We start from the raw sequence: 13,140 nt of genomic DNA, 5'->3' as shown, positions 1-13,140 counted from the left end.
AGCAGATGAGGCTGAGGCAGGGGCATCAGCAATACTGAGCTCAGAGCCTGATAGCTGTCAGGATTGCTACATGACACTGAAACCTCCTGCAGTCACTAGTGTGTTCAGTGAAAGTCTCCATGGGCAGGTGGAATGCATACACCCCTTTTCCCTCCACAAGTCTCCCCCAGCTCTGAGGAATTCCCTCTTTGTTTCCACCCTCCAGCAGCTTTCCATTCCCCCTCATTCCTCTGTCATCACAGCTGCAATATTGTGTAGCTCCTGATTCACTTCCCCTTATTTTTGTCCCTGATACAGCAAGGCCCTTATTTTTCTGACTTTCTACCATCACCCCTTTTCCTCTACATCTCTGTAAGCAGGTTTCCTCCTTCTTTCACAGCCCAAGCCAGTATATCTCTTACTGGCTTTTATTAAACTGTACTATTGAGTACCAAGTAGAAACTGGATTTTCAGTACTTCTGCAGATCATGCATGAAAGGTCTCTTGTTGAGTATCAGAATACTGACAAAAAATTGGCTATAAATGATATTGCTAATGCCTCTTCTGCAGGAAAGTAGCTACAAATCAAGCAGTCAGTGTGTTTCCCTGCCACGTATTACACACACTCATCATCCCCAAAGCAAGGGTGGGCCTTTTTCTTTTCTTTCTTGTTTCAGAAAAGGCCAAGTAATTTCCTATTTTTTAAAATGTTGAAAAATATCAGGAATGACACCAATATAATTAACCTTGTTTAATTTTCTCCTCTATATCTAGAAATGGGCCAAACCCAAAAATATTTCAGACACACCCGATCCAAGCTTTAGGATTTGTGCCCAGGCTCCAAACAATCTGTGGTCTGATGGGATTTTAGTTGCTTTTATAAAACAAACTTCGTATTAATTTTAACCCAAGCCAAAATCAAAGCCAACTCGGCTTTCACCAGCACTTATGACTGGAACCTCGTAGAATTAATCAGATAGTCTTGTTCTCTCTGCAGAACTCACACTTGACAAAAAATATTTTGCTTTCTAACTGCAAATATTAATATTTTTTAAGTACCCAGTAAACAGTACATCTGTGAAGGAAAGTCACCATTACGTGCGCATATGATTTGGATAAATAAATGCACATGCCTGGAGCATAATGTTCTGTTTCTTAAACAGGTTAACCTGACTTCTCCTAGTAGGTTTCCCCACTCTGCAGACTATCCCATTCACCTGACAAGAAAGCACAGAATCAGGAAGGACTTCTGTGTCACAGGCGGTTTATTTCACTGCTTAGGCCATCCCCTAGAAGGCAAATTTCACTCATCATCTTTTAGTGATGTTTTGCAGTAGGAACTAGGCCACAGCATAGATCATAAACTACCACCTCGTGATGTTGTCAGTTTGTGATTGGTACGGTGATTCACAAACCTTTCATGGTCAATACACCACTCAACATTTTAACTCTCAATGTTTTCCATGGAATAGCAACACCTGGGAGACTGTAAACCCACAGTGATGCTCCTTATGCAACTTCCCTGAAGATGCATCGAGGCTATGCAGTCCTGTGGACCAGCAGGCATCAGCTTGCAAACTGCTGGGAACCACCGAGTCAGTGGTCACATCAGCTCCTTCTAATTGCTTCCCTGTGCCTTCCAGTGCCCTCCTTTAACATGTAGCTAACGAGAGCACAGTGGTGATGAGCTGAGATGGTTTTCGTGTTCATAATCATTACAAGAATATGAAGCAATTGTGACACCAGCCTTGTCATTATTTATATTTTCCATCTAGGTCAAGAAATATCAATTATGTGGCAAATAGAGTTTTTATTTTATGTAGTGACAGTTTTATGTAATGATTGTTTTATGCATTAGTTATGAAGTATGTGTCACAAGTGTTGGGTATTGGACAGAAATGGAGTGTGATCACTTTCTTAAAGTATAATTGTTAGCCAGTGGAAAATATCAGAAAGCTAATTTTACATATTAAAGCTGATCTTTCTTTTTTTCCACAGGACATTTTGGGTGTGTGTACCATGGGACATTGCTAGATAATGATGGCAGGAAAATTCATTGTGCTGTGAAGTCACTGAATAGTGAGTTACATGTTTAATAGTGAGACATTACCGTCATTCCAAAGAAAATGAGGGTGAACTAATTAAGTGCAGCGAAAAGCACTTTCACAAATAAAGATGCTTAGTTGCAGCTGGATCAAATTCATCTCTGGAGCAATTCCAATGACATTAGATTACCACAAGGCATTAGTATATATTTGTGTATCAAATGAAAAGCCCATATATTTCCTCTACAAACAAAAGGACATAGGAAAATAAGGGAAAGGCAGTGTAATTTTTTATTCTACTGACTACTGAAGATTTGGGTTTGGGAGTTAAATTGCTAAAGAGCAGCCAAAGCTGCTGGAAAAACAGGAAGAGACTATAACAATATTTATTAAAGGCTTTACTCAAGTGTTGTTAGTCAATTCTAAATAATTCATGATAAGAAAAGGAGAAATGGGATTAAAATCACCAACAAAGTGTATTCAGTCATTGTAAGAACACCAGTGATCATAACCTAGTCGTAATGTGGGAGGTGGAAATCATGTTTGTATCTTCTCATTATTACTTTGTTGTGCGATGACATGTTGTACAGAAATGAACTATAGCTTGTTTGAGTTTCTTTTAATTAATTCATTTTATTACTGGATTTATCAGGGATTACAGACCTGGAAGAAGTAGCGCAGTTTCTGAAAGAAGGAATAATCATGAAAGATTTCACTCATCCCAATGTTCTGTCACTCCTGGGAATCTGTTTGCCTGATGAAGGATCCCCTTTAGTCGTTCTTCCATACATGAAACACGGAGATCTTCGAAACTTCATTAGGAATGAGACTCATGTAAGTATGGTGAGGTCTACCAAATGGTATTGCGAGTCTAGCCACACCCTGCTCAAACACCACAGGTTATAAGCTCTGATAATTACTTTACAGCTAAAACTTGCTGCTGTTACTACACCTTAACCTTCAGTACTGGCTTAGGCTGGCACCAAGCCCAACCACAGTGCTGCCACTCCTTCCCTTCCCCCTCAAATTCCTCTCTCAAATGTTTCCCAGAAATTATCAGCAATAAGTATTTCTCATTTCCCATCCATAAGCCTCTTTATAAACAAATGTGTTTATGAGATCTAAGTCAAGGGGCCCAACCATCTGCTGGTTTAAACTGGCATATCTCTGTTGACTTCAGGACAGCTGTGCCAGTCGTCACCATCTGCTCCTCCAACTCCTGGGTAAGGGATATTCATGTCCAGCGAGAGACACATTCCCATTATTATCAATATTTTTTCTTCTTATCTTAAGAGAGAAAAACAGTAAATACATAAGAACTATGACTACTCTCTTATCAGAGATTTTACCCATTTTCATTGAAAGACTGCAGATTCCTCAAATGTGTCTCACTGCTTTCTCTCAAGTGTGAGACCACAGGTCTTGCCTCAGATACTGCAAGCCTACCTCTTCCCTTTTGAGCTTGTTTTGTTCTACAAGCACCAGGGACCTTGTCTGTGTTTAGTCCTTCCTGAAATAGATTGAATAACACCGCTGTCAAACAGGATTGTTCCACAGAAGAAAATTATACGGAGCAATGTCCACAGCACAAAAATCTGTGGGACCTTACTTTTACACAACAACTCATGCTGTTACATAAAAGAATTACAGTTTATAATTTTTTCTGTATTTAACATTTTCAGTAAGGTCTAACTCATGCTTTGTAGACCAACAGAAAGATTTACTCATCTGTGGAAAACCTCCCTCTGGTAACTGCTAAGGTCTCCTTTGCCTTTTTCCAAGGCACCATACTGATGATAGTTTGCACCTATTTTGCCTCAACTAGCACTCTGTCCTTTCTTGGTCATTTCCAGCTGATGAGCTCCAAGTTCACAGCGACATAACTGAATTACATAGTATTATTCTAGGTTCACAAATGTGAATTTTGTGTATCAGCTCTGATGCTGAGGTTTCAGTGTACTGTTTCACTTCCCAGCCCAGATAATGCTGCAAAGTCTCCTCTTCTGGAGTCAGTTTTACTACAAGCACCAACTTCTCTTGACCATTCTGGTGGCAAGATAGGTGTGTCAAAAACTGGGAGTCACAGCAAAAAAATAGTCTGCTCCTTGGGCTTCTGCATTCATTGTATCACAAATGTTTGTATTTTACAGAATCCAACAGTAAAAGATTTAATTGGATTTGGTCTTCAGGTTGCAAAAGGGATGAAATACCTTGCAAGCAAAAAGTTTGTCCATAGAGACTTGGCAGCAAGAAACTGTATGTAAGTACAAACATCTAATTCCAGCCATATTATCACACTCTTCTCTGTAAGACAGTGATGTGAGCTACATGGAAGTTTCCAAGATTCTGCTTTTTAGTCAAAATAGGGTGGTTTTTCCATTGTTCCATAATTATACCGATGTTTGTCTTGCATACTGATGCAAGCTACTCAGCTTGCTAAGGGCTCATTTCTTAAACATAAGCTTTTTTTGAGTGTGGGAAATAAGAAAAGCTGAGGTGAAAGTGTTGTCTCTCAAAATTATTGTTTAGAGAGTTTAAAAGGCATCTCCTAAGGGAAGTTAAACTGCTGTTGTCTCAACTTGCTGTGCTTCCACCCAGCCTCTTCAGAAGCAGCACATCTCTGCTGCCGCACCTAGCAGGAAGGAGAGGAGCACAGGGGAACTTTGTGAGAAAAGCAGGAACATAAAGAAACACCAATCAGACCTCTTGACAGTGATCTTTCTTTACATGAGTATGAGCTTACTTTGTCTCAAATTGCACACACAAATTAACGTTAAAAAATCAGAGCATGCAAAGAGTATTTGTAGTGTCTGGGTAGCCAGACAGTTCAGTTTACACAAAGACTAACCGATACAGCAGTTCCTGATACTGTTAGGCTGATTCATCACCTATGCTGTGAATTAATGAGGTACAGGATTAAACATTAGTTTATTTTTAGCACGTCATAATCTAAAACTCTGGCTGCGAAAAGCTTATTCACCTGTGACATCAGATTTCTTCTTGTTTTCCAAAGGGTGCACACTTGTGCAGCTGAACAGCCTCTGAGAAAGAACGTTTCCTTACAACTGCTGGAAAAAAGGCACAAGCAACATGGTCTAGGAGGATTTGTCCCTGCTCATGGCAGGGGGGTTGGAACTAGATGATCTTCAAGGTCCCTTCCTACCTAAACCATTCTATAGTTCTATGATTCTATGATTTTCAGGTTTCCTAAGAAGGAAGGAATTGGGTTAGTGAATGGAAGTCCTGGCTCATCTAATCAAAATCCTATCAGTGACAACAGGACATTCTCTCTGGTCTGCTGTCTCCCTTGGGTGAGGAGGAAACAGCTATCAGAATGTCTCACATCACTAACTGAATGGCTGCTTTTGTAATTCTATATGGGTCAGCACCTCAAAGCCTTAAGAGCCAGAGGAAGATGTGGAGTTGAACACCCACATTCCTCTGTGGCCATGTGCAATCCAGCTCTCAGAAGCACAGTCCTTGCCACAACGGTTATATCCATCAGAAAGGAGGCAAATACAGTTCCCATGGACTCCTGACTCTATTTCATTATCCTGGAAGAGGTGCGGAAATCTGCTATGGCATAAATTGTCTCCTGTTGACCCATCAAAGTTCCCTCCTACTCCCTTCATTGGTACTGATTTAGTTATTGCATCAGTAAATACAGCAGATGGTTTTGTGCCATATAGTGGGACTTCAGTAGACCAGAAAGTTGTCCAGAAAGAAATCTCATAAATTCAAGGTAGGGAAATGCCACTTGTGGGGGCTGAGAGATTGGATTGTTTAGCATGGAGAAGGCTCAGGGGGATCTTATCCACATGTATGAATATCTGATATGGTGGAGTAAAGATGAAGCCAGATTCTTCTTAGTGGTGCCTAGGGACATGCCAAGAAGCAGAAGGCACAAACTGAGGTAAAGAAAATTGCATTTAAACATAGAAAGAAATGCTTTTATTGTAAGGATGACTGAACATTTGCATGGGTTGCTTGGAGAGGTTACTGAGTTTCCATCCTGGCAGATATTCAAAACCCAACTTGTCATAGTCCTGGGCAACCTGCAGTAGCTGACCCTGCTTTGAACAGGGAGGTGGTGGTGAACTAGATGATCTTCAGAGGTCCTTTCCAAACTCACCCATTATATGATTGTGTGATTCTGTATAGAAAAAAAATCAGGTGTTTGCTGGGGTTAAGTCTGCACATACAATGGAGGATACGCTTAAGCATGCCAGCATGCATGATATTGCTTATCAGGACAAACACCAAGCTTAAGAGGAGTAAAGCTATGGAGATCTTCTGATATGGTTGAGATGTAACCCCAGCAGAACTTTCCTTATGCCACCATTCCTTCTCAGTACAGACACCAAACACATCCCTAGCTACAGGACTACATTAGTATATATGGGCAGTCACTGGGATAATGATGGGTCCTTCCTTGCAAAAACTGAGACAGTATAGGAAAGTTGATGCCTTGACTTGGAAATAAAAATGAGAGGTTTCTAAGGATACGGAAGAAGAAACAGCTGTGGAAGAAATGATGTAGCACTCAATCAGGATGTATAGCCTATTAGCAAAAATCTTTTTATACAGAGCAATTGTTTTAAAAGAACTGTAATTCAAATTACATTATGAAAACAATATCAGCAATTTCCTGAGTTCATTCACTGTGTTAAATGGGTGTCAAATATACTTTGCTGCACTTTTTGTTTCACTGTTACATTAGTTAATAGATCCAAGATAAAGTACTGCCTTCCAAAGCCATGGTCTCAAAATGCAAGTCACTCATTATAATCCACTGCCACTGTGAATCTCACATGCCCAGTTGCTGATACTTTCTGTCATTTCTCTAGGCTGGATGAAAAATTCACTGTCAAGGTTGCCGATTTTGGTCTTGCTAGAGATGTCTATGATAAAGAATACTACAGTGTGCACAACAAAACAGGAGCTAAACTACCAGTGAAATGGATGGCTTTAGAAAGTTTACAAACTCAGAAGTTCACAACAAAGTCAGATGTGGTAATGTACAAACACATTTGTATTCCCTATTAATTTCTCTTCTACTGCCTGAGGCATCTCTCTAGTACTTAATGAATGGACTAACTCCAAACCAAAACTTAAATTTTAATATAGTTCACATAAGAATAAGACACTGTTTCTACATTCACAAAGGGTATTTGTCCCAATCATAAAGCAACAAGTTGTTGGCCAGATTATCTGTTACTGCTCAGGAAAGAATTAGGAGTTTAATCCCACTCCAAGGGAAACTAAGGATATTTCAAGAAGCCAAGTTGGAGCTGAACCCTGCTATAGGAGGGGCTCTGGAAAGCTTGACAAAACAGGTTAACTTTGACACTCACATAATTTATTTGTTCTCAAAGAGACTTCATTTGCTTTATAAATACTTACTGACTGCCTACAGCAATCTCAAGTAGTACCTGGCCATTTATGAAGAAAAAATTATAAGATGAAGTCATTAGTTGGCTGGATCACTTTGCATTTTAGCTCTCCTTTCAATCCATATTGAAATTAGCCAGTGATGCATACTTTTCACCACATATATTCTCTTCAGTAGGTATTTACACAGGGTTAGTCAGATCATCAGCTCATGTAAATTGGCAGAGCTCCATTAACCTCAAAAGAGGTCTGCCAATTTATACCAGCTAAGTAGCAGGCCTATAGGCTTTTATTTTCTTTCATTTGCTTAGTTGAGTTTCTCTGGCTCTAATTTAAGTGGCTTCTCAAGTCCCTACAGCGTTTACTAGCCCACTTAAAAGAGAGCTGAATGCAGTAAAATAACTTTTCAAAGGGAAAGTCCATGCATTTGAGTGCTTAAATCTGTCAAACCATCTTCTAAAACTGGAATGTAAAGCCCTCCAATCCTATCACTTATTATTTATTTCTTTGTTTTTTTAGTGGTCCTTTGGTGTTTTGTTATGGGAACTTATGACAAGAGGGGCACCACCTTATCCTGACGTAAATTCTTTTGACATAACTGTTTATTTATTACAAGGAAGAAGGCTGCTACAACCTGAATACTGCCCTGACCCACTGTAAGTAAATAGTTTGCAAAGCCTGCTGCAAATGGTGCTCACTCAGATATTACAATAAGTGAGACTCTGGAAGGAAAGAGGGGGTTTGAGTGGATTTGGGTTTTTCCCTTTTTACATTATTTCATAATTGAACACTTCTTTTATTTGAATGGCAGGTATGACGTGATGCTGAAGTGCTGGCATCCAAAACCTGAGATGCGCCCAGCATTTTCTGAACTTGTTTCAAAAATATCAACAATCTTCTCCACTTTTATTGGGGAACACTACGTTCATGTCAATGCTACATACGTCAACGTGAAGTCCATTGCTCCCTATCCTTCTCTTTTATCATCACAAGACAACACAGACATGGATGTTGACACATGACGGGTATGTCTGAAATTGAGGAAAATACATTCTTCGTTGTACGAACAGAAAGCAAAACGTTTTATCTACTAGTTTCTACTGCCCAGTCTTTGTGAGAACACTGTTGCACATGTTTATGTTGTTGCCCAAGTTGCACTAGTACAAGGACATGATACCATACTTTTTAAGGCTATGGGATTCTAGAAACCATCACAGTGATTTCCAAGTGTTTGGACAACTGCATCAATTTACCAAATGGAAGCATTGTGAGCTACTATCCAGAGCCAGTTTCCACTGGCCCTCATTAATATGTTCTCAGACCCAAGAACAAAGATCCATCATTAATGCCATGAAGGAAAAAGTAGAACACCAATCAATACGGCTGGAAGGACTGTTGCTGTTGCATGTACTTTAGGATAATGAGCAGTGCAGAAATGGTTTTCATGCTAAAGGCTAAGACAAACAATGAGATTTACAAGAGTTTAAAACACACAGTTCAGACTTTGGATTTTTGCACTATATCAACAAGGTTTCTTAGAACATAAGCAGCCAGGAGAGCCAGCCTCATGGTAAATGTCTTAACAGAAATCAACATCAAAAAATGGTGTGCAGTAAAATAAGTATGTCAGTCTTCCCAGTCCTCTGCTGTAGTCAGACGGTACATAAAATGAAGGGGAAATTGTCTAGCTTAAAGTATTCCTAGTGTCAACTTTATTCCAACATTCAACTACTTCTTTGAGTAAGAGCCTATATCGATAGACATCTCGTTGAAAAAATGCAAAGCCTCCACTTCTTTCAGTAAAGAATTAACCACTCTCTGAGAATAAAAACTTGAAGGCATGCATAATAAATGTCAGGCTAATCCCTGGGATGTAGTAATTTGGGCTGCGTTGTTCCAGAGAGGAAGAGGAGACAGGCAGACTGGCAACCTTATGGAGCTGCCGTCTGGTGAGTCACACGGCAAATTGCTGAATCTCTGCCACCTACCCTTGGGTGGAGCTGCCACCTAGGGTGAGCAAGGAACAGAGGCGTTGTAGCCAGCCCTGAGCTAAAAGGATTGTGCCATAGCAGGAATGTTGGTAACTTCTTCATGCCAGCCCTAAAGAGCTGAGAACACCAATCAAAAGAAGAAACTGCTTTAGGCCCCCCTAGTCTCTTCTTGGATCGTACAACCCAGTGAATTATGATACCTACTTTTTATTTCTAAATTATGGCCAGAAAAAAATGATTTTGAAAAGAGATAATAAATAAAACTTTCATTCATTAGTGAAGAGTACTATAGCTTTAGGGCAAGCATCACATGTCATTTTTGTTCCTGTGGAATTCTGTGCATACTACTGTATAGCTTGTTTAGTATAGGATAGAACTGGGTTTGTTGGTGTAAACACGTAAAGTATTCTATTTTTATATTAAAAAAAGTTTATTTTTAATGACATTTACAAAGTTTGGTTAGGCCACAAAATACTGCACTGTGAACATTTCAGAAAATGTATGTCAACATACATGATTCATGAATTGTAGCAACCTTAAAAAAATACTGTGTAAATATTAAAGAGGAAAAGACCTGACTGTAAACACACTCCACCCTAAGTATAATGTCTCCATTGCTGCAAGCCAGCCATTTTAAGACCTTCAAAGAGAGGTAGTGCAGATAAAGAATTGATATAAGGGAGATATATTGTTCTTGGGAGACAGTGTTATAAGCAAGAGATTTATAATGAGGGCAGAGTGTGTAGGCAAACTATAAGCAGATAATATTGTATTGTGTTTCATCACCACTTTCATTTCAGAAATGAACTTTCATGTCGGCTGAGAGCAATACTAATTGTAGATTGCTCAAGGACAAAAGGCTTTGCTGCAGGCAAAACAAAATCATCTCTATGGTTGTTAAAACAGCTAAGGAAGTTTATGACACACAGATTTGGAGACGATACTCCAGACTTGTACATACATGCTTGAGGAACGCTGCAATGTGAAACAGAGGATGTTTTTACTATTTATGAACTTTTGCTTAATAAAGTTAATGTTGTGTCTGGGACACCTGTAAGAATACGTGATTCTGGTAAATATTTGATGTTAGTAAGTTCATATATCTGCAGAAGAGCTGAATGGTACTTATGTTTATAGTTGTTGTTATGACCTAATAAACATTATTAAAATGAATTATTGTAATACTTTACACTCTGAATGCTGTAATTACTCTTAACATTTGACTGTTAAGCTGATAAAGTCAATATGCTTTTTCTGACTAACATGGGAAGAACAACCTGTGGAACTGTGCGAGGAAACAACTCCGAAACATAAAAATGTGGAGGCTGCACCGATAAACATGCAGTTCCTCAGCCTCTGAGCCATTAACAGATGCCTCAGAGAAAAGTGCAGAATACTCTGTCATGAACAATGATGGCATAGCCCATTTGATTAGAAAGCCTCTTGCGTAACCACAGGCTGCACCCAGGCACAGCCTTAAAATTCTTCATGCAGTTACTGTTGGGGGTGACATCTGAAGCTCAGAATCTGGGCATCGTAAAGAATAGCTGCTTGGCCCAGCATTGGTACTGGTGCTTGCATTCAGCACCAAGCTCCCTAATCAGTCATGATCTACAAGAAACTTCAAGCACCTGAACCTATGTCCCTCATGGCCATCTACCACACATTTCATCTTTGCAAGGTGCTTTGTATCTGAGACACATAGAGAGAAGGCATTGCAGTTCCCCGCTTCTCCTCAGGGAACAGGAGCCAGCCCCACCCTTTTCCACTCATTTCCTCCCAGGTACATTAGATGCCTCCTACTGAACTCACAAGGTCAGTCCTGTAAAATATATTTTCAGTGGGTACCCCACAAACCCAGCACCATGCCCCGTGCTGTGCCACTCTAGAGCCAGACGGCATTAAGAGCTGGTTCCTCCAGGAGCTTGCCCGAGGGGGACATTTTATACTTAACGCATTCAGAAATACTTTGACGCACAAAGTCTCAGCTGATTAAGACCAGCATTTATACACTCCTGTAATTCCAAAATAGCAAGCAAACAAACATCAAACCACATTTTCTCCAGAAAAATGTATATGCTCAGTTCTTAACAGAAAAATACATACGCCAGTTTCAACTCAAATTGTATTTTGGGGGAAAAAGGGATTGAAAATAGCAGCTAAGGATGAAACATTATTCTCTTGTGTCGCAACCCAAATCCAGCTGAAAGGTCTGACATTTTTTTATCCTAATAATTTACATCTAATATATTTTCCAATACACTTTCAGGATTTCCCTGAAAAGTCAGTAAAAAATCTCCAGGGTTTTACTGCAGTACACCATTAACTGCAGTACACATTTTACTGCAGTACTAGGGTCTTCAACCTAAACCAGCTTCATACGCAGCCAAATGATGTTCTGAACTTAAATACCAGATTTGTAACACATTCCTCTGATTACTTCTCATGATTTTGAAGGGATGCTATATATTCCACTTTTTAAAGGGTCAACAGACAGGCTTCCCAAGCTCCCTTTTTCATCCTAGAAACTCTGTTTATACCAGATACACGCTGCAGCAGATCTTCAGCTGACCTGCACTGGCAGCTACCCCTGACATGAATATTGGCAGTGGAGGTGACCCATGGTCAAATAAATTGCATAACAGATACTGTACACACAAGCCAAAAGATAAAAAAAATAGGAAGGGATATCCTCACCCTACAGAAAGTTTCCTGTTGATTTCACACAAGTTTTTTTAGTGCATTATGAACTCAACCATTTTAAATAATTTGCCTATATCAAGGAAGATTTTTAATCTATCCAACAATATTAAAAGTTTCTAAAAAGCAAGGGAATGGGTACACTGTACCGTTGGATTGCCGAGGCTTTGCATGTTGCTGATTTGCCATCTCTCATGTTAAATTCCATCATGAAGAATGGGCTGACATGTCTCAAGTAACTATACAAAGAGGAAAGGTAGGTTGCAATTTTCGTTACAGTGGCAGAAGCTGAACAGGTAGCAGCTACTACAAATTGGCATCAAAATAGTTTTAAATAAAAAATGAAACTCTCCCTTCAGAAATTTCATTTCTGGAATTCAGCTATAACACTATATCACAGGAAAAGCTCATAGCAGATAAATGAAATGCAAATCATAATTTTTTTTTTACTCACTAAATAAAACATCTGTTCTTGAGAAATTAAAATTTCTATTGTTTTTAACAAATATGTCGTGAACTGAGTATCCCAAACATCGAAGAAAGACATAAGAAATCTTAGGCTTTTGCCAGACTGAGTAGTAAAAACATTTACAAGAAATTGTGATCTCACAGGCAGCAGGGAGGATTCAGAGCAACTTAATTGACTCAGTGGACACAAGCCTGGTGGAGATAGGCTTTTCGCCCTGGAACTGTGCGCTCTGACATTAAACCTGAATTTGCCTTTTGAAATCCCCATCCATTCGTTAATGTTCAAGGTGTAATCATTTCCAATGAGTGAAGATAGTTTCTGTCTGAGGTCAAGCATTTATAGCCACTCCACAACTTCCTGGGGACAGGCAATCAGAGAGAAAAGGTTTCTGGTTTGTAAGGAAAATTGTTTTCCCGGCTGGTGTTACAGTAATTTTGGTGCCTCCCTTTCCAGAACCGGCAGCCTCTCCATGACACACCATGCATAAGGAGAGACCCCAGAGCTCAACAAAGGAGCACGGTTGTAATGACAGATTGAAGCAAATACAACAAGAAGCTGTAGGTCA

At 39.6% G+C, this 13,140-nt stretch overlaps 1 protein-coding gene across 2 annotated transcripts in view; it reads left to right on the top strand.

Annotated features, from left to right (window-relative positions):
* MET (MET proto-oncogene, receptor tyrosine kinase) overlaps nucleotides 1-10,575 on the top strand; it is a 92,372-nt gene extending 81,797 nt beyond the window's left edge. Inside the window, exons 16-22 of one of the 2 annotated variants that reach the window (XM_069850912.1) lie at nucleotides 1,978-2,058; nucleotides 2,677-2,858; nucleotides 4,175-4,284; nucleotides 6,872-7,037; nucleotides 7,935-8,071; nucleotides 8,227-8,440; nucleotides 9,316-10,575. In XM_069850912.1, coding sequence (XP_069707013.1) covers nucleotides 1,978-2,058; nucleotides 2,677-2,858; nucleotides 4,175-4,284; nucleotides 6,872-7,037; nucleotides 7,935-8,071; nucleotides 8,227-8,437 — 887 coding nt within the window. In that variant the 3' untranslated portion in view covers nucleotides 8,438-8,440; nucleotides 9,316-10,575. Of the gene's footprint in view, nucleotides 1-1,977; nucleotides 2,059-2,676; nucleotides 2,859-4,174; nucleotides 4,285-6,871; nucleotides 7,038-7,934; nucleotides 8,072-8,226 lie in introns of both variants that reach the window. The other variant, XM_069850905.1, reaches the window with a different exon arrangement.
* The last annotated feature ends 2,565 nt before the right edge of the window (nucleotides 10,576-13,140 follow it).

This window comes from Phaenicophaeus curvirostris, chromosome 1, assembly GCF_032191515.1.
Source record: "Phaenicophaeus curvirostris isolate KB17595 chromosome 1, BPBGC_Pcur_1.0, whole genome shotgun sequence".
Lineage (NCBI taxonomy): Eukaryota > Metazoa > Chordata > Aves > Cuculiformes > Cuculidae > Phaenicophaeus > Phaenicophaeus curvirostris.
Note: the sequence above shows the minus strand (reverse complement) of the source record. Positions and strands in the feature narration are given on the sequence as shown.